Source organism: Astyanax mexicanus, chromosome 14 (assembly GCF_023375975.1).
Source record: "Astyanax mexicanus isolate ESR-SI-001 chromosome 14, AstMex3_surface, whole genome shotgun sequence".
Taxonomy (NCBI): Eukaryota; Metazoa; Chordata; class Actinopteri; order Characiformes; family Acestrorhamphidae; genus Astyanax; species Astyanax mexicanus.
In genome coordinates this window covers 775,055-796,567 of record NC_064421.1, presented here as the reverse complement: position 1 = coordinate 796,567, position 21,513 = coordinate 775,055, and the positions used below count along the sequence as shown (strand labels likewise).

Sequence of the window (21,513 nt, the reverse complement as noted above, 5' to 3'; positions counted from 1 at the left end):
GCTGCTTTTGTTGGAGTAAATGTCTCTACTCTCCAGAGAAGACTTTCTACTAGATTGTGGAGTCACACTGCTGTGAGGATTTGATTGCACTCAGCCACAAGAGCATCCCCAAATCAATTACCAATTACATCAGTTAATTATTTAGATTTTTTATATTCATCATTAGCACCTGTCCTAACTTTAGTTTGTAATGTGTTGCATGTTAACTTGTGGTTTCTGAGGCTGGTAACTTATATGAACTTATCTTTAACTCTCACTCTTCCTTTTCTTAAGGCGGTCCTGATGAGTGCCAGTTCCATCACCATAACTTTTTTTTAAAGTTCTTGAAATGTTTTGGATTTTTTTTCTTTACTTAGTCGAGTATTTCTTTCTTCTCATAATCTGGATTCGAACATTACTGAAATATTCACTATTCACTGTATACCTGTAACTCTACCTCTTCACTACTTTACTTTAACTGATGCTCTCAAACACTTTATTAAGAGACAAGAAATTCAAGTAATTAACTCTTGATGAGTTCAGCACAGCTGTTAACTGAAAGCCTGAATTCCAGGTGACTCTACCTCATAAAACTGACTGAGAAAATCCAGCAGAGATGTTCAAAACTCATCATCTAAACAAGAGGAGATACTTAGTTTAGTTTAGAGGAATTTAACTGAAACGGAAAAGTAAAAACAGCGTAATGATTCGCTAAAGTCGCTTCAGCTAAAGTGCAATTATAAAGTAGGTTGTTGTTTGTTTGGGGAATGCTAGGCTAGCACTGGAATTAGCATGCGAGCAAAACCGCGGTGGCCACAGTGTAGCTGAAGATGTGCTGATCAGCTGATTCTGCAGACTCATCAATATGACGACACGTCCCCTCAGCCCCTTTGATCAATAGATCAAAGAAAATGTCAGAGGAAATACACGCCCCCTCCAGCAGTATATAACACACTTTACACAGGTATATAACACACTCATTCACACCAGAACAGCAGAGCAGAACCACAGACAGACAGAACCACAGACAGACAGACAGACAGAAGCTGCGAAACCATGAGGTCCGCTATGAAGTTCGCTTTGATGATGGTGAGGAATCTCAAACTCTTCTCAGAACTTACTCTTTGATCTTTCTTTTCATGTTTGTCTGCAATTATGATATAAATATGCAGGTGCATCTTAACACATTAGAATATCATTGAAAAGTTGCTTTATTTCAGTAATTTAGCTCAAAATGTGAAACTCTTATTTATTTTATTGTTGATTATGATGATGATGGCTTACAGACCAATTGGTACTTTTACTAAGCAGTGTGGGCAGTGTGCCAAGTCCTGCTGGAAAATGAAATCCTCATCTCTATAAAAGTTGTTATCAGCAGAGGGAAGCTGTAAGATATGAAGTGCTGTAAGATTTTGTGGGAAAACAAAACTGCACTGACTTTAGACTTGATAATAAAACACAGTGGATCAACACCAGCAGATGACAGACATGACTCTCCAATATATATATATGTGTAGTTAGAACATTTAGCATATTTTTATGGTTATGTTGTTGGATAAAACAAAACGTCAACTCTTAAAAAACCTTCTCTTGTTCTAAAACTTAAATTGGTCTAGATAATGTTTGTTCTAGTTCTGTTGAATCATAAAGCCAAACCTTAACTGGTGTAGAACCTCTAAAGTGTTTTAGGAAAAAGGATAAACTGATGTAGAACCATTATTTTGGCTTTATATGTAAGAGGAAAGCATTCCAGAACCTTTACAATGTTTTATAAATGTTGTAAATGTGTGCAGGCGGTGTGTGTGGTGGCTCTGGCCGGATTAAGGGTGCAGGGAGCGTCTCTGAAGAAGAACAGCGGTCCTCATAAAGAACCCTCACACTGTCTGGTCCTGGATCAGCAGATAAAGGGCTCTGCCGCCTCCATCCGACCAATCAACAATGACTCCATCTCTCCCTGGGAGTACACGTGAGTTTACCACTATTATCAACTTTCACTATATCATTAAAATGTTCTGTATTGTAGAATAATACTAAACTCATCCAAACTATGAAGAAAAACACATGAAATTATTTAGTAAACTTAGAAAAAAGTGTTAAACCAACCAGAATATGTTTTATATTTTACATTCTTCTTCAGAGTAGCTCCTTAGTTTTGCAGATCTCTGCTGGATTTTCTCAGTCAGTTTTATGGAGGTAGAGTCACCTGGAATTCAGGCTTTCAGTTAACAGCTGTGCTGAACTCATCAAGAGTTAATTACTTGAATTTCTTGTATCTTAATAAAGTGTTTGAGAGCATCAGTTAAAGTAAAGTAGTGAAGAGGTAGAGTTACAGGTATACAGTGAATAGTGAATATTTGAGTAAGGTCAGTCAATCAATCTGAAAAGAAGAAAATTCATAAAAGTCCAAGAATTTTGAAAGTATTCTTAAGTGCAGTCACTGCAAAAAAGAAAGACCATCAAAAACGATGGTGATGATGGTGAAACTGGCACTCATCAGGACTGCCACAGCAAAGGAACAGCAAGCGTTCCCTCTATTGTGTATTTTGGTTTGTTTAACACTTCTAAGTTACTACATGATTCCGTATATGCGTTTCTTTGATTTTACCAAATTGAAAACCTCTGGAATATAATCAAGAGTAAGATGGATGATCACAATCCATCAAACCACCAAACTGAACTGCTTGAAGTTATCCAAAAGCAGTGTGTAAGACTGGTGGAGGAGAACATGATGCCAAGGTGCATGAAAACTGTGATTAAAAACCAACCAGGGTTATTCCACCAAATATTGATTTCTGAACTCTTTAAACTTTATGAATATGAACTTGTTTTCTTTGTATTATTTGCTTTTTCGTCATTTTCTGATATTTTTATTTGGAATTTGGGAGAAATGTTGTCTGTAGTTTATAGAATAAAACATCAATGTTCATTTTACTCAAACATAAACCTATAAATAGTAAATAATAATGATGATATTGTCTCTGTCTCTGCAGTTACACTGAGGATCCTGATCTGTACCCGTCGGTGATCAGCAGTGCTCGGTGTCTGCTGACCGGCTGTCTGAACGTGAGCGGGGACGAGGTTCTGGACGTGGAGTCCAAACCCATCGAGAGGCAGATCCTGGTTCTGAGACGAGTCAAAACCAGCAAAACGGACTTCCACTTTAAACTGGAGTATAAAACCATCACAGTGGGCTGCACCTGCGTCCGGCCCCACGTCCAGAACATCTGAATCTGAGAGGTGGAACCAACAGAACCAACAGAACCAACGGAACCGGCAGAACCTGATCTAACCCAGCTGCTCCTACACCTGCTGATCCTCACTGATCCTCACTGATCTTCACCAGGACTGATATTTATTCCCATCATCCAGAACCTTCAACAGGAGAGTGTTATTTATTAATATTACTGTTTATTATGGATTAGGTAGCTAAATAATATTTTATAAGATTTTTTATGATGTTATTTATTAAGTTTTAATTGTTTTAATGCTTGTAAATTAAGTAATTTAATCTTATACATTAAAGAAGTGTTGGCATACTAATTGTGGGTGATGTGTTTTGTGAATTAAACTGACTGACAGGGCCGCCGCTCTGCATACGCAGACAACGCAGCCAGCGTTAGGCCTCAACCATTTTGCAGTTGCAGGGAGCCAAATTGACTGAGAATGAAATGTGTTGAAATTATGACATTATTAAATTTAAAACCCAATGTGAATTATTTATGATACGCTCATCTTTTTTGTCTTTAAACATTGCATGGGGCACCTACTCTACTACTTAAAAGCGGCACGTTATTATTTTTGTGCATAATATAATGCCCCCACCCCTATTGCCTGAAATGGCACGGCTCGGTTTGCTCTGTTGGTTGTTGCCAGATGTGACATTTTCCAGTCAAATAAATAATCAAAAAATGCATGGAGGCGCTAAATCTTGCGCATGTTTAACCATTTTTAAAGTGTATGTGGCCATTCTATACAAAAACTTGTCCAGTGCAATATTTGTGTAAGTTAAAAACTTAAAATAAAATAAACAAATAGGATGAAAAATCGTAACTTATCTGGCAACCTTAGTCCTAACTAAAGTAGCAACGCTACTTGAGTTTGGCAGGAGACAAGTTCACCGCGCGAAGTTGCTACTAAATGGTAATTCAACTATGAAGCGACGGTTTGAGTCTGGAGCTGAGAAGAAGAAAAAGAAGCAGAAAGATGAGGCCCATGCATCCCTTTCTGGTGAGTAACTTCGATGATAAAGGTTTAAATAGTTTTGATTACTTCATGTTCAGTGGTGTTGCCTGAGCTAGTTACGTTGGCTTTGCTGATTTGGTAGCTTTAAACGCTTAACTAGAAACTAATCTGGGTATTGCAAGGCACGTGGCACGTTTGCAAATAGTAGTAGTGTAGTTTGAAGATTTTTAGTGACTTTAATAAAAAATTAATAAACAGAGTAGCCTACCTATTGACTAATGCCGTCAGTGCACTATCCAAATGGTCTGTATGACAGCAGGATCAGACAGCTCTATAGATTTTGACAGGCTGATATAAATACACCGCGAATATAAACGATAATTTCATAACCTTTAAGGCTGGCTTGTGTAAATGACGTGTCCACTGCTTAAAATAGACATGCATCGTTTCATTTATTATTTATACATTATAAATAGTACTCTTGTGCTGTTCTTCACTGTTATTGGCCTTACTTATAACGTTGTAAATATTCACAGTTACATGTGTAATTTTAATAAATAGTAAAATTTTGTGTAAACCTTTTGTGTTTGTGTGTGTGTGTGTGACCAGTTATGCTTAGGGCCTCCAAAACCTTAGCAGCGGCCCTGCTGACTGAAGTGAGCAGAGGTAATGAAAAATGCTTATTGATCAAAAAAATAAACAGTGGAACCAGTTTAGCCTTCTTTGGAAAGTTTAGAACAGAGAACTTTAAAAAACTTAAACATGAATATAGAGCCATTCATTTTACCAGGGTGAAGTCTTACAATTTTTACAGTGTCTCACTTCCTTACTGTAATGTCTACAGCACGTAAAGATAAATCCATTACATCAGCTAATGTAGCACATATATACCACACAATAACCTTTATACTCATAAATAATATATTATACAGCAAAATCCACAGTTAATCCTGCAAAAACACACACAATGCTACTGGCTGCTATCTTTAATCAGCTTTCTCACCTTTACATTTTAATTCATATTCTACAGGATCTCTCCCACAGGATTGATTTGTTATTTAGTTCTAAATAAATGGAAAATAACAATGTAACTTAAAATCCCCGTAGATAAATAAGGATTTTGTCCCTTATTTCATCCACATATTTTAACACTGGGACTACACTATTAAATGTTAAAAGTGGAGCCGTATTTATAGGAATACATTTATATAGCTTGGCTGATGCCTTTTAAAAAGCTTGGCCTAATAAAAAGATAGAAAATAAGTCTTATCTAAAAAATTGTAATAAATCAGTTTACAGTAAAACTACTCATCTAAATAACTAATTCCTCACTATGTGTATTTACTGCAGCACATTAAGCTTTTAGTTTCTTATTCACATTTCCCTTCCACCTTAAAACACATTTCCATTCCACCTTAACAGTACCGTTAAAACACAGTTCCCTTTTTAGACTGTAGTTAGTAAATGATAACGAGTTTTAAGAGTTTTACACATTTGTGCTTAAGGTGAAGAATTCACAAACATTTAGATTTTTTGTTCCACCTTAAAAGCACTAAAAAATAGTATCTACAGCCTGAAGCCTGTGTGCCGCCACAGCAGCATTTAAGGTGGAATGGTAAATTAGCAGCATTTAACCCTCATGCCCTCCTCGTATGTTGAACCCTCTGGACACCTTTGGGCCAAAAATGTACACTCACCAAAAATTGCTCTTAAATCATTATACATCACTATTTTTTGGGGCTTTTTTTCATAAATTACTAAATCAATTTCAGACCCAGAACCCTTGGAGAACCCTAGTGTTAAAGATGTGTAACAGTAGGATGGTAGAACCTGGTAGATTTAGGCCTTTTATGACTTTCTATTACCTTTTTGTCTTGTGAATACCCTCTGTTACCGTTCACCCCTCTACAAAGGTGCGACAGAGAGATGTGGTTTGACTGGGGTTTATATAGAGTGCTGCACAGGTGCAGCTGGTTGGTGCTGATCACCACCAGGGATTCTGGGAGTTGGAGTTTTGAGATCTAACTCTAAGATTTCTTCCCCTACGTCTACCAGCACCAGTACTCTGAATGCCCCAGTTGGTGTCTGTGATGTCACAGGAAGTGGCGAAAGATGTGGCAGAACACAGGAAGCGACGGCGGTTCCTCTCAGCAGGTCTTTTTTAATGCATCTAAAATAAATTACATTTCTGTCCGGAACCGAGCGGCCGGATCAGAACCCAGCTGATCCCGGAGACGCCGGACCAGATTTACAGCAATACAATAAACCCGCAACAGCAGCAGTGAGAGCACATCGCCGGCGCTGATGGGTCACACACACACACACACACACATCGCACATACACACACATCACATGAAAAAGTATAAGCTTTATCGCAACACACACACACACATACATACACACACACACCAGGGGGGTCCGATATATCTATAGGCTGATAATATCGTTGATATTGACGTCTTTTTCTCGGCCGGGATTTGAACCAGCAACCTCCCGATGCCAGATGACTGTACACAGTTGCCCCGCCCCTTTTTAACTACACTAAATAAACGTAAAACATAAAACACCAACAGGCTTCAAATAAAACAACAGGCTTAAAATAAAACATCAGGGTTGCCAACTTAGTCTTAGTCACAGTCCTAGTTTAAAACTGTGTTGGATGGTAGTCATTTTTGGGACGTTTAGGACGTTTTAGGGTTGTGGGACACTTTATTATCATCATATTCTTAATTATTATTATTATTATTCGTTATTGAGATGATACTGAGACAATTATAGCAGCAGAGAGATTAAACTCAGCGACAGATGATGGATGTAAAAGCAGCAGTGGTTTATTGGTTTAGTGGGTGGTGGGAATCTGCCCCAGGGGGAGCTGTTGCACGGTCACAGTTCTGATCTATTCTATAAGACTAGAGTGAGAGGACTGGAGGTGGAGTGAGGACTGGCTGGAGTACTGTGGTTCTCTCACTCTGATACTGTTCACTTCCTGTCAGGTCTGTCTCTATACCTGGTTCAGGTGTGTTGGGGGCGGGGCTCGACCCTTCAGAGAACCGGAACAATGTTCTAATGACTATCAGCTGTGGTTCTAATCTCTGTGTGCTGAGCAACATATCGACTAATAAGCACTGGGGCTCACGCTAATCTCACTCTAGCCTCCTAATATCTCACTCCAGTCTCACGCTAGCCTCCTTAATACTATATCTCATTCCATCCACCATAACATCTCACACCAGTCTCACTCCAGAAACCTTAATATCTCACTCCAGTCTCACACCAGCCTCCTTAATGTCTAATCCCATTCTGAAGATAGCTTCCTTAATATCTCACCCAAGTCTCACTCTAGCCATTTAATTATCTCACTTTAGACACCTTAAAGTCTCATTCTAGTCTTACTCCAGCCACCTTAATATCTCACTCCAGTCTCACTCTAGCCTCCTCTATATCTCACTTCAGCCACTTTAATATCTCACTCCAGTCTCACTCTAGCCTCCTCTATATCTCACTTCAGCCACTTTAATATCTCACTCCAGTCTCATTCTAGCCATCGTATTATCTCACTCTAGTCTCAAACTAGCCTCCTTAATGTCTCATCCCAGTCTTATGATAGCTTTCTTAATATCTCACTTTAATATCTTACTACAGTCTCACTATAGCCATCTTAATATCTCACTCTAGCCTCCTCAATGTCTCACTTTAGCCACTTTAATGTCTTACTCCAATCTCACTCTGGCCATATGAACATTTCATTCCAGCCACCTTAATATCACACTCCAGTCTCTTTCTAGTCTCCTCAATATCTCACTCCAGCCACCTTAATATCTCACTTTAGCCATCAAAGTCTCATTCTAGTTTTACTCCAGGCTTCTTAATAGCTCACTCCAATCTCACGCTAGCCTCCTTATTATCTCGCTCCAGCCACTTTAAAATCTCATCCCAGTTCCACACTAGCCTCCTTAATTTCTCATCCCAGGCTCAAGCTTTCTTGATATCTCACTTCAGCCACTTTAATATCACACTCTAGTCTCTTTCTAGCCTCTTTAATTTCTCACACCAACCCTTACTTTAGCCATCTTTATATCTCACTTTAGCCTCCTTAAATTCTCATTCTAGTTTTACTCCAGCCTCCTTAATATCTCAGTTGGCAATCCTGAATGCGTTAACATGGAAACATAATAATAAAAAAGAAAATGATGAGAAATAAGAAAAATAAGACAATATTTGTATGATTTTTAAGAAGTTTTAAGTCTAAGCTGTACATGATATTATTGGTTTTCAGCAGAAAAATCAGTATCGACCACTCCTTATATCGATCAGCTCATACACACACACACACACACACACACACACACGCGCGGTGAGATTTGGCACTGTCGGCTCCTCTGATTAAAAGTCAGTGATGCTTCAGCCTCAGACGCTTCAGTCTGACCAGGCCGAGTCCGTTTTTCAGGTCTGGTAAAATTGGCCGGACGCCAGCCGTTCACAATGATATCACAACATCACCAGGTCTTTCTGTATCGTTATCTCATGAGTTCCAAGCTAATAAGCTCCTCCCACAGGTTCAGCGAGTGTGTGGAGAACCACCTCAAGGAACCTGGAACATAAAGAAGGCCAGAGACACCGGGATTAGGACCAGCGGCAGGAACACACACACACACACTGCAAGGATTTAACACACACTTTATCCAGTAACAGTAAATCCAGCGTTTAGAATTACACAACACACTTTTAGAAATAAGATAAAGGAACAGTCCTGCGTTTTTCAGCTCTGTCTCTGTCTCAGTTACGTCCCTGATCTTATTTTAATGTCTTTCTATTTTTTATTCATTAAAAATATTAACATTTAATTTTTAAATCCCATTTTCTACTTAATTTGGAAGGCCAGTTATTCAATCTCTAACGCCTCCTACTATACATGTGAGGTCAGGCTCCGCCTCTTTTCCAACCGCAGCCAATCAGTGCATCATCACTATTAAGCATCATTAGGCAATGCTTTTTGAGGAAAGCGCAGCATCCCCAGCTCTGATACATCAGCAAACAGACGCCTGTATCAACCATCATCACAACGTATAGGAGTGATGAGGAGAGAGAGCGCCCCCTACTGTACTACTGTACCCACCCAGAGAGAAACAGCATGACCTACTGTACTCTCTTTCTCAGACTCCAGCTGCTGAAGCACTGTGAGTCCTTTTTAATGCTGATGGAGAAGCAGCATGATCTACTGTACTCTCTCTCTCAGACTCTGGCTGCTGATGCACTGTGAGCCTTTTTAATTTGTGTTTCTAATTTAGAAAATGACAGCTGTTCTTGCTGAATTATTAGTGAATAGAATTATTTTGCAGAACGTTTTAATAGTACGTTTAATATTTCAATACTTGTTTAAATGAAGCTGTAAATCTGTATAATCGTTTTCATTCAGTGAAGATAAACAGTTAAAAGAGTTGCAAATAATTCTGGGGTAACTTTAGACCCATGAAACTGAAAAGAACTGCTTAATTCTTCTTCAATTTACAATACCGTTAATAGGCATTTTTATCAATCTGTCCCATCTTTGCTGTGAGAATAGGATGGGTAGAATTTTAAATTAAGATCAAATTCTCATAAATTTCAACCCAATAAAATCCTTTACTGTATTTTTTGCACAATAAGGCACGCGCAAAATCCTTTAAATTTACCAAAATTCATCAGTGTGTCTTATAATCCGGTGCTCCTTATGTATAAATTCTATCAGTTAGGTATTAAGGAGCAGTAAAGACACTCCACTGAAGTACAGAGTTATACAGGAGTTATAGTGAAGTTTCTCCAGCACCAAGGCTAGAGCAGCAGCATTAGCATTAGCTGCTAAAACAAGCGACACGGGAGAAACTGCTAGCTATAAGTGCCCTGGGTTAATGAAAAACTCAGGGTTTTTCAGTATAGCGCTATCAGGCAGCATTTACTAGCGCTAAGTGCTGCTATTCGCGGCTAGCGACGCTACTAACTGAACTGTTGAAAACATTGGAAATCTAAGCTTACTGTAATTAAATGTAAGTTCTTTACTCACCCAAATAAACAATTTTCAGGAAAGAAATCTGTGTAGATTAATATCCAGCACTCGTTTTACTTCGAAAGAAAATTATTTTTTTTAAGAATTACAGTTTTGATTACTTGACGACACCTTTGTTCCTTACTATTGTTGCTTAAAATGTGCCCTATAGTCCGTTAAATACGGTTTACGCTATTCTACTGTTTTAGAGCGGATTTTCTGTTCAGGGAAACATTGCATTACAGACGTTTCAGACAGAGCCAAAGTTGAAAAAGGCTGAAATGTTCCTTTAAGATTACATCCAGCAAATGTTTTACAAATCACAAAATCAGATTATACACAATAAAAGCACATACAGCACCCAACAGATCAATACACAACAAGCAGGTGTACACAAACATCTAGACTCGGCCACAGTCTTCACACATCACGATACACATCACATCAAGTCCAGTCCGGCTTCCTTTGAGTTTCTGTCACACGAACCAACAAAGCGTAAGCATGCAAAACGGCTACGAGCTAAAGCTACGAGCTAAAGCTACGAGCTACAGCTATGAGCTAAAGCTACGAATACAAGCTACGAGTGGGGTTTATTGAGATTCACTAACATCTAAAACATCTAAAGTACCATGTTTTTTAAATATGCGTAATTTACGACTAAATGTGGCGAATAAAAAGTTTAATAAAAGGGAGTTTTTGCTGCATGCTAAATCCATTAAATTAGTGTCTTTCGTTGCCCAAAAAAAGTGGATTAAGTCCGAATAAACTCAGCAGTTCACTACGGAGCGCGGGCGAAGCGAACGCTGCAGAACCGCACTTCCTCTTCCAGACCGGCTCAGTCTGCACACTTTACATCAGAACAGCGCGGCGTGTTCTCAGTGCAGCACTAAAACAACAACACCAGTTCTGTCCTGCGCCACTTTACTGCCAGTCCACATCCATCTGCTCCTTATTTTTCCTCACCTCCTCAGCGTGCTTGTCCTGCAAAACACAAAAAAACAGAGAGAAAATACAAAATCCATTAGTTTACAATGAATTATTACAAAATTATATTATTATTATAATTACTACAATTAAAACAGCTTAGACACAAATTAATACACACTAATAAAATCTTTAATCAAGCTGGATGACCAGAGCAGATTTTGACCAGTATACAGTTTAGGATACGTCTAAATCTAAGTTTGATGGTTAAGCTGGTCATGCTACAGACATGATTAGAGACCTACAGACCATCTCACCGAATTAGACTTAATTTTTTAAATAGTTTTTTTTAAACTCAGAATCTATTAAAACATATATTTAACTATTTCAGGCAGTTTTACTTCATTTTTTTTAGGCTTCTAATCCAAAGACTTTTACATTTTTCTTAGTCCTTTTACCAAAACTTATTTAAAATGTCACATTTAAAAAGCATGTTTTTAAAGCATTTTAAAAAGGAAGTCAACTAATTCACTAATTGATTTTCTCTTAAGAAAGTCTCTATTTTAAAGAAATGGTTGACTACATGTTCAAAAAATTGATAGTTATGACCAAAAAAATAAAAAATCACTCCTGTTACTGGAACTTAGTCCTGTTACTGGAACTCACTCCTGTTACTGGAACTTAGTCCTGTTACTGGAACTCACTCCTGTTACTGAAACTCACTCCTGTTGCTGGAACTCACTCCTGTTACTGGAACTCACTCCTGTTACTGGAACTTAGTCCTGTTACTGGAACTCACTCCTGTTACTGAAACTCACTCCTGTTGCTGGAACTCACTCCTGTTACTGGAACTTAGTCCTGTTACTGAAACTCACTCCTGTTACTGGAACTTAGTCCTGTTACTGAAACTCACTCCTGGTACTGGAACTCACTCCTGTTACTGAAACTCACTCCTGTTGCTGGAACTCACTCCTGTTACTGGAACTTAGTCCTGTTACTGAAACTCACTCCTGTTACTGGAACTCACTCCTGTTACTGGAACTCACTCCTGTTACTGAAACTCACTCCTGTTGCTGGAACTCACTCCTGTTACTGGAACTTAGTCCTGTTACTGAAACTCACTCCTGTTACTGGAACTTAGTCCTGTTACTGAAACTCACTCCTGGTACTGGAACTCACTCCTGTTACTGAAACTCACTCCTGTTGCTGGAACTCACTCCTGTTACTGGAACTTAGTCCTGTTACTGAAACTCACTCCTGGTACTGGAACTCACTCCTGTTACTGGAACTCACTCCTGTTACTGAAACTCACTCCTGGTACTGGAACTCACTCCTGGTACTGGAACTCACTCCTGTTACTGGGACTCACTCCTGCTACTTTTTATTTTTTGAGTAACAAAAAGTCAATTTCACGAGTTTTGAAATAAAATTCACTTTAACACTATCCGATGATGCCTATTAGGTAATGTTAAATTAAACTTGTTTAAAGGTTGTTTTTCAATCATCAACCTTAAAAGACTAAACAGTAATAAAACGAAATAAAGTAATGTTTATTTAATGTTCGTTGCTAAAAGGGCAAGCTAGATAACAAGAAAGCATAAATAAGAAGCTAGCAGGGTAGCTTAGTTATCCACTTTTACCATTAAAATCAAGCTTAGACTATCTAAAACCAGCTAACAGTGGGATCTGGGCTTGAGCTGAATGTTTCAGCAGGAAAAATCACATTATATCACTATTTTCCTCAAAATACAGCTTTAAATAGTTCTATACAGAAGCTAATGTGGGCTAATGTGGTTGGTGTGGAGCAGTGGATAACACAACTACCTAAAAGTGAGATAACAACCACATGGTAGGGGAGACTGGGGTTCAATTCCTGGTCTGGGTGACTGAATGCAGGGCTACACCAATAAGAGTCCTTGGGCTAGACTCCTAATCCTACATTAATCCAACTCTGTAATATAAATAACCTAATAAATCACTCTGGATAAGAGTATTAGATAAATGCCATAAATGTAAATGTAATGTATCTAAACAAGCTAACAAGTTTAGCACAATCGTATAACTCAAGCACACCGCTAGCTGGATAGCACGGCTACAAACAGTAGCAGCCAATCGGTATTTCCCCAACTTTAGACCACATTTATAGATATTTATCATCACAAAGAGTCACACAGAGTCAGAAACCACATGAAGACTGTCTATTAGAGATAAATCAGTCTGAGCAGAGTGTGGGACACGGAGATATAAATGCTGTTAGCCCCACGCTAACTTGTGGGTGTACGTTTCTGCTTAGCTAAGCTAATTACAGCAGCAACAATAGCATCACTGCTCCAGACTAACATTTTGGGTTTGGGGTTACAGACACAGGGGTTTCACTTTCAGTATTAAAATAAAAAAAATAAAATAAAATTCATGTTCTCTAAATATGATAAATCATTCTCCCAATTATGTTTTTTTAATTTATTAAAGGGTAACTAAACCCCTTGATTTTAGCTTGACTCCACCCTCAGCTCAATTTCGAAAAAAAAAAAATGCTAAAAAACTAGAAGGGTAGTTTGGAGGAGGCACTAAGTGATGTATGGGTTTAGAGGTGGGGCAATAAAAGCGTTATTTAAATATAAGGAAATGTTTATAAAACATTTAAGCAGGACTGGTATGTTTTATTAATTTAGAGTAACACATTTCAGTTATTAATAATAAAAAAATATGGTTTAGAGTTATGTTTGGACTGTCTCTCTAAACTAAGATAACATTAAATTGAGAGTTTAACAGTTAAAAAGATGGAAATAATCTGTTTTCTGACCAGCTCATCAGAGTTTAAATGCATTAATTTAAGTTTTGCACTAGTTTGTTGATGCCGTATTTCTGATTTTACAGTATATCAGTGTTTTTAAATCAGAACCTACTGTCAGTGTTGTCCGTCACCTCTCAGTTTCTGCTGTTTTTTATATATAAAATATATTTAAACATAACATAAAATGTTCTTTATTTTCTAATAATACGACGGATTTTACTGGTGACTAGCCATGCTCGTTCATACTGTTTAAGGAGTTTCAAATTAATTATGAACAGTGTGTTTACAGTATTTATATTACTAACTAACTGTACAGGAAAAACATGTTTTATTAAACCTTAAATCTCCTTAGCTGTTGATTTTAATACCAGCAGATGACATGTCTCTCCGAACCATCACTAACTGCACTTCATGCTTCCCTCTGCTGACTTTTAACTTTTATGAAGATGCAGATTTCATTTTCCAGCAGGACTTGGCACACTGCCCATACTGCCAAAAGTGGTCTTATATAAGATTCTAATTTTCTGAGATGCTGATTTTTGGGTTTTCATTGGCTGTAAGCTTCATAATCATCAACAACAATAACAGAAATATACGTTTAAAATAGATCACTCTGTGTGTAATACATTTACTGAATATAAAAATCCTAAATTTCCTTCAGGATCAATAAAGTATCCATATATCCTAGTAAACGAGCTGATTAAGCAGATGTTTTACAGCATGTTGTTAATCCCTATACTGGTTGAAATCTAAGCTGATCCACCAGCTTCACCAGTCTTATACAGTTATTCTGTGATTTCAGGATTCTGGTTTGCTAATTAACTAATTGATTTGTTAATTAATTAACCAATCAGCGCTCACCTTCTCCTGCAGGCGCTCCAGCATGGCGGCGATGTGAGCTTCCCTGTTCTCCTTGTTGATCTCCATCCTCTGCTCCAGCTTCTCTTTGGCCATCTTGATGAAGTTGTTCTGCTCGTCGATGGCCTTCTGAGCCACCTCCCGCTCGTGCTCCCTCTTCTCCGCCAGGTGCTTCAGAAGCTCCGCCTCCTGACCCTGATCACACAGCGCCACAGCCAATTATAGAACACGCAGAACACAAGGGGAGGGGTTTCTAAAAAAAGTGGCCACAGTGAGTGGATTGGAAGCACAAGGTATGTAAAGTTAGGGTGTTTCCAATAAAGTGGCCACAAGGTATGTAAAAGTAGGGTGTTTCCAATAAAGTGGCCACAAGGTATGTAAAGGTAGAATGTTTCCAATAAAGTGGCCACAGTGAGTAAATCGTAAGTACAAGGTATGTAAAGGTAGGGTGTTTCCAATAAAGTGGCCACAAGGTAGGTAAAAGTAGGGTGTTTCCAATAAAGTGGCCACAAGGTATGTAAAGGTAGGGTGTTTCCAATAAAGTGGCCACAAGGTATGTAAAAGTAGGGTGTTTCCAATAAAGTGGCCACAAGGTATGTAAAGGTAGAATGTTTCCAATAAAGTGGCCACAGTGAGTAAATCGTAAGTACAAGGTATGTAAAGGTAGGGTGTTTCCAATAAAGTGGCCACAAGGTAGGTAAAAGTAGGGTGTTTCCAATAAAGTGGCCACAAGGTATGTAAAGGTAGGGTGTTTCCAATAAAGTGGCCACAAGGTATGTAAAAGTAGGGTGTTTCCAATAAAGTGGCCACAAGGTATGTAAAGGTAGAATGTTTCCAATAAAGTGGCCACAGTGAGTAAATCGTAAGTACAAGGTATGTAAAGGTAGGGTGTTTCCAATAAAGTGGCCACAAGGTAGGTAAAAGTAGGGTGTTTCCAATAAAGTGGCCACAAGGTATGTAAAGGTAGGGTGTTTCCAATAAAGTGGCCACAAAGGTATGTAAAAGTAGGGTGTTTCCAATAAAGTGGCCACAAGGTATGTAAAGGTAGAATGTTTCCAATAAAGTGGCCACAGTGAGTAAATCGTAAGTACAAGGTATGTAAAGGTAGGGTGTTTCCAATAAAGTGGCCACAAGGTAGGTAAAAGTAGGGTGTTTCCAATAAAGTGGCCACAAGGTATGTAAAGGTAGGGTGTTTCCAATAAAGTGGCCACAAGGTATGTAAAAGTAGGGTGTTTCCAATAAAGTGGCTACAAGGTATGTAAAGGTAGGGTGTTTCCAATAAAGCGGCCACAGTGAGAGGACTGGAAGCACATGGTATGTAAAGGTAGGGTGTTTCCAATAAACTGGCCACTGCCTCACCTTTCTTCGTTCCTCAGCTGCGTGGAGTTTTTTCTGGATCTCCTCCAGTGACGGGTCTCGGCGGGGAGGGATGGTGGGATGGAACTCACGCTGTCCATCAAACGACGGGGGTCTGAGGATCACCTCGAAGGCCTGGCCGGAGGTGCGCTTGTTCAGCTCGATCACCTCCATGTCTTTAATAATGCACAGGTTCAGGTCCACCACACCTGCACAGGTGAGCAGCACACAGGTCACACATGGGTTAATAGAGCTGCATATATACACAGTACTTCACAGTACTCTAAATATGGTCACTTTATCAGAAATTTCGATCTGACCCTTTAAATGTAGGTCTCGTGGATCGGATACGTATCCGATTTAAGACCACATTTAAAAGTGACTCAAATCTGAAAAAATTAGCCATGAAAAAATCAGATCTGAGCCACACTGAGCAATGACTATGTCTATGATTATCTGGTGTACAGATGGTATAATATATATTTAGTAAAGTAGTGGTTTAGTAAAGATTATAATATGATGTGTTTAGATAGTGAAAAAAATCACTTTTAAAATCTTAACATAATTGAAAAAACTATAAAGAAACGTTGGAGGATTAAAGTGCACCTGATTCTGATAATCACGCACAGTCAGTACCAGTCAAAAGTTTGGACACAACTTAAATTCAGTGTGTTTTTTGTCTCCAGTGTACTTATGTAAGATGTAAGATGGTCACAAGCCATCAAACCAAACTGAACTGCTTGAATTTCTGCACCAGGAGTAAAGCAGCATAAAGTTATCCAAAAGCAGTGTGTAAGACTGGTGGAGGGGAACATGATGCCAAGATGCATGAAAAAACTGTGATTAAAAAACAACCAGGGTTATTCCACCAAATATTGATTATTTCTGAACTCTTAAAACTTTATGAATATGAACTTGTTTTCTTTGCATTATTTGAGGTCTGAAAGCTCTGCATCTTTTTTGTTATTTCAGCCATTTCTAATTTTCTGTAAATAAATGCTCTAAATGAGAATATTTTTATTTGTAATTTGGGAGAAATGTTGTCTGTAGTTTGTTTATACGTATAAGTAGTTTTTCCCAGAGATGTATAATGAAAAGTAATAACTACTCAATGTAAAGAAAATCAAGTGCAGTCACCGCAAACACCATCAAAAACGTTATTAATGATGAAACTGGCACTCATCAGGACTGCCCCAGGAAAGCACGGAAGAGTAAGAGTTTCCTCTGTTGCACAGAATAAGTTTATTAGAGTTACCAGCCTCAGAAGTTATTATGATTTGGTTTGTTTAATACTGTTTTTAAGTTACTACATGATTCCTTATGTGATCAGTAATTGATCAGTAATTGATAAGTAAATGATGGGAGTAATGGGAGTAATGGTAGAGGACGGTACCTTGTGGTGTGTGTTTGGTGGGTTTCTCTTTGGGCTGGGGGAGGATGCAGGAGCAGAACAGAGACACCAGGGGGAGCTCTCTCATCTTCTCTCTATACGCTGCAGGAAAACACAACAAGGCCAGAGCTGCTGTTAGAGAGAGGGATGACGTCATGTGATCTGCTTTCATTTGGCATCCCTAACAAACGAGGGTGACCTCACACACACACACACACACACACACATATATAGCGCATGTATATATAGGTATCTATACCTGCGAGAGTCATGATGGCGTGTTTCTGTGTTTTCTGGTCTGCAGAGTTCGGTGATCCTGAGGGATGAGAGAGAGAAGATGATGATGATGATGATGTCATCAGTAAACATGGTGCAGTGATGACCCGGGCGGTGAGGTCAGCACGCTGCAGTGCTAGTGTATATATTTATAAATAAAACAGCGGGTGGGACACTCTGATGAAAACACAACCCACACACACACTGGAAAAACACTGAACACTACCAACAGAAGCACAGCCAGCTTTTTGTTGTATAATGATGTATAATGTTGTAATAATAGATAGATAGATATATAGATAAGAAAGCACAGTAAGAAATATATTAAAGTATAGAAGATGCTAACTGAGGCTTAAAATAAGAATAAAAAATGCTCTAACTTCAAGATAAGCATCTCATTTACTACAGCTCTCAAAGAATATATACACAAATATATAAATACAATCAATACAAAACTATACATAGTATGAAAGTAATGTAACCATAGAGATAGAGAGGTAGTGCAGTAATACAGAATAAATGAAATATAATTAATAGCAGGTATTGAGTAGCAGAATTTAACACAACACAATATTTTCCTAACAAATAAACACCCTTTAACACACAATTCACACAATTACAACAGATCAGATACTGAGATCACACACACACACACACACACACAAACCGCCAAACCTCAGTAAATCTGTTATCAGAGCAGGAAATAAGGGAATTATATCAGTGTCTGTAAATCTGCGCTTGTGTTTCAATAATCATCATCAACCGCATTATTATCATTACATCACTCACCTCCCTGCACTCACTCGCTCTCTCTCTCTCTCTCTTTATCTTCTTTCCTCCTTCGCTTATTCTCTCTCTCTCTCTTTCTCTCTGTCAGTTATTCTTTTTCTCTCTCTCTCTCTCTCTTTCTCGCCCTCTGTTCCTCCTCTCATTGTACCCACGTTCACAGCTAATCACACTGCCACACACACAATGTCATGCCCACACACACACACACACACACACTATACAGGCTTATCTGTACAGTTTATGCTCAGTTCAGGTTGTATTTGTGTGCATTTTCTGCATAATATAAATAAAAATATAAATAATAATATATATAATATATATAACTAAAGCATTTATACATTAAATCCATTGCTCAGCACACACGTAATATAACACACACACACACATATATGTTTATATATAGGCACAGTATGTATATAAAACAGTTTTCCTATTATCTGAATACCCTAATGCCTAAAAATACTAAAAAATCTACACTTAATCTACCTCCTAAATTTCCTTCGGGATAAATAAAGTATCTATCTATCTATCTATCTATCTATCTATCTATCTATCTATCTATCTATCTATCTATCTATCTATCTATCTATCTATCTATCTATCTATCTATCATAGTACAGTTTATTAAGTGCATGTAAATGCATTAAACACACATTGTGTGTATATATATACTGCTGTATAAAAGCTGTATATATCATAAAATCTATAGTGTTAAGACAATACCCTTTTTTACTTTATATTTTAGCTACTTAGCATTTTTAGTCTTTCCTTTTGATTATATTGTATTATTCTAATTATTTATCTATTTATTTTATTACTTTACATTTTAGCTTGTCTTTTTATCCTTTTATTCTGAATTATTTTATTGCTTCTTAATTTAATCTTTTATTGTTTGCTTGTTTTTTTCTAAAGCTTTTACCAGTTTTTTTATTTTATTTTAGCTTAACCTGATTAAACACTTGATCTTATTTTATTGTATTTGTATTTTTCAGTCCCTTTAAGTAGTAAATGCTTGGATGCATTGCAAGTGAAGGTTAAATTCAGTGTATTACTGAGTTAAAATGAAGGTTGGTTGGTTGAAATATACATACATCAGCAAATATATGTATATATATTTCTGGTGTGATTTCTCAGCACATGTATACCCAGAGTTTTCCTATTATCTGACTATTCAAGTATATAAATATATTTATATAAATGCATTGATTTGATTATAGCACTTATAATTTAAAACGTATATAGCACCCTGTATTTATATAAATTCACATTAATGCATATATATAAATATATATATAAATGCTGCATTGCTGCGATGTTGCTCTGTTTCCATGCAGTTTTTTTTTCATGAGGCCTCTGACCAGACTCACCTCCATTACATCACTCTTATACACACGCACACACACGCAAGCACACACACTCTCACAGATGCAACACACACACAGATGCAACACACAATCGTATACACACTCCACACTTGTGCACACACCTTTTCCCCACACCTAACGCAATTTTTCCCATAAAAATCAGCAGATAATTAATAATAAAATGCACAGTTTGATGCTGTAAAGCTTCCTGCACTCCTTTATACCTTAATACATCACTGTAATCTCTGAACACACAGTCTAAAGCACAATGCAAAGCAGAGTCTAACTAGGATTTATCTTGATTTAACAGTTTTTACTTGTTTCTACAGTACAGTTTTCTCCTGTAAGATTGAAGCTCCTGCATGCAGAACTCTGCAGAACTGAACGCAGAACCTCAAACAGCTTTATCAGCTTTACTGATGCTGATCTCAGACCTGCAGCACAGCTCAGAGAACCGGTTCTGCAGAACTAGAGCTAGAACTAGAAGGAGCAGGTCTAATGATGTACAAATACAAAGAAAGAAAGAAAGAAAGAAAGAAAGAAATGCATAGAAAAATAATAATAAAAATAAATATAATACTAAAATGTAACAATGCATGCACATTATCGATGCATAGATATAAATGCATATAGCAGCAATTCTATTAATATATATAGAAGTGTGTGTTCTTACCTCCAGCAGTCTGCAGCAGTGTGAGAGTGTGTGTAAGAGTGTAAGAGAGTGTGAGAGAGAGTGTGTGTGTAAGAGAGGGTGATGGTCTGCTGTGTCCTCTGCTCTGGGCGAGTGCTGCTGTTTGGTGATGGAGCTCCGCGCAGCATCAGCACCAGCTCTGCTGCTCTGCTGCATGACATCACCTCTCTGCGCTCTGATTGGTGGAGAGGGATGCGGGGCTGCTGGAGGGTGGGGGCCCTTCGGGGTGCAGGCGGGGGCGGAGGGAGGAGGAGGGTTAACCCTTTGTTTGCAGAGAGAGAGAGAGAGAGAGAGAGAGGAAGATCTGTCTGTAAAAAGATTTAACACAAGACTTTATTACCCTTATTTACAGAAGCAGTGCAGCTTAATGGCTTTACTGGGTTTAATGGTGTGTTTAAAGGTGATGTGCAGTGATCTGTGCATCTTAATCATTCAGTCAATTTACATTTTATACAATTTCTATCAGTTAGATGAGGATAATATGAACAAAAATATAGATATACAGATAAACTTCTCTGATTTTGCCATTTGTAGGTTTATGTTTAAGTAAAATGAACATTCTTGTTTGATTCTATAAACTACAGAGAAATGGCTGAAATAACAAAAAAATATGCAGAGCTTTCAGACCTCAAACAATGCAAAGAAAACAAGTTCATATTCATAAAGTTTTCAGAAATCAAGAAGAGTTCAGAAATCAATATTTGGTGGAATAACCCTGGTTGGTTTTTAATCACAGTTTCTATGCATCTTGGCATCATGTTCTCCTCCTCCACCAGTCTTACACACTGCTTTTGGATAACTTTATGCTGCTTTAATCCTGGTACAAAAATTCAAGCAGTTCAGTTTGGTGGTTTGATGGTTTGTGATCATCCATCTTCCTCTTGATT

At 37.9% G+C, this 21,513-nt stretch overlaps 2 protein-coding genes across 4 annotated transcripts; one reads left to right on the top strand and one right to left on the bottom strand.

Moving 5' to 3' along the window:
• Positions 1-759: 759 nt before the first annotated feature.
• On the top strand, positions 760-4,443 carry il17a/f1 (interleukin 17a/f1). The gene is made up of 3 exons (XM_022664777.2): positions 760-1,068; positions 1,773-1,945; positions 2,970-4,443. The coding sequence occupies exons 1-3, from the start codon at positions 1,036-1,038 to the stop codon at positions 3,205-3,207; spliced, it is 444 nt and encodes a 147-aa protein (XP_022520498.1). The 5' UTR covers positions 760-1,035; the 3' UTR covers positions 3,208-4,443.
• Positions 4,444-6,302: 1,859 nt separating this feature from the next.
• Positions 6,303-20,750, bottom strand: stmn4l (stathmin-like 4, like). 3 transcript variants are annotated; one of them, XR_007424009.1, is made up of 8 exons: positions 20,609-20,750; positions 17,766-17,822; positions 17,510-17,608; positions 16,120-16,325; positions 14,764-14,955; positions 11,148-11,165; positions 7,620-8,753; positions 6,303-7,564 (listed from the first exon to the last, which is right to left on the bottom strand). XR_007424009.1 is itself a non-coding variant. In XM_022664750.2 (7 exons), the coding sequence occupies exons 2-7, from the start codon at positions 17,776-17,778 to the stop codon at positions 8,745-8,747; spliced, it is 537 nt and encodes a 178-aa protein (XP_022520471.1). In that variant the 5' UTR covers positions 17,779-17,822; positions 20,609-20,750; the 3' UTR covers positions 6,303-8,744. The 3 variants fall into 3 exon arrangements, 2 of the variants coding, with proteins under 2 accessions (XP_022520471.1, XP_022520470.1); XM_022664750.2 differs by having other exon boundaries at positions 6,303-8,753; XM_022664749.2 differs by lacking the exons at positions 6,303-7,564; positions 7,620-8,753 and having other exon boundaries at positions 8,823-11,165.
• Between the last annotated feature and the right edge of the window lie 763 nt (positions 20,751-21,513).

What these genes read in the sequence shown, in the direction of transcription:
- stmn4l (XM_022664749.2), bottom strand. An exon ending in CACCAAACACACACCACAAG is followed by an intron (nt 16,326 to 17,509) that starts GTACCGTCCTCT and finishes TCACCTGTGCAG; the next exon opens with GTGTGGTGGACCTGAACCTG. An exon ending in TGGAGCGCCTGCAGGAGAAG is followed by an intron (nt 11,166 to 14,763) that starts GTGAGCGCTGAT and finishes TGTGTTTTGCAG; the next exon opens with GACAAGCACGCTGAGGAGGT.
- il17a/f1 (XM_022664777.2), top strand. Translation starts at nt 1,036, where the DNA reads ATGAGGTCCGCTATGAAGTTCGCTTTGATGATG. An exon ending in TGAAGTTCGCTTTGATGATG is followed by an intron (nt 1,069 to 1,772) that starts GTGAGGAATCTC and finishes AAATGTGTGCAG; the next exon opens with GCGGTGTGTGTGGTGGCTCT. An exon ending in ATCTCTCCCTGGGAGTACAC is followed by an intron (nt 1,946 to 2,969) that starts GTGAGTTTACCA and finishes CTGTCTCTGCAG; the next exon opens with TTACACTGAGGATCCTGATC.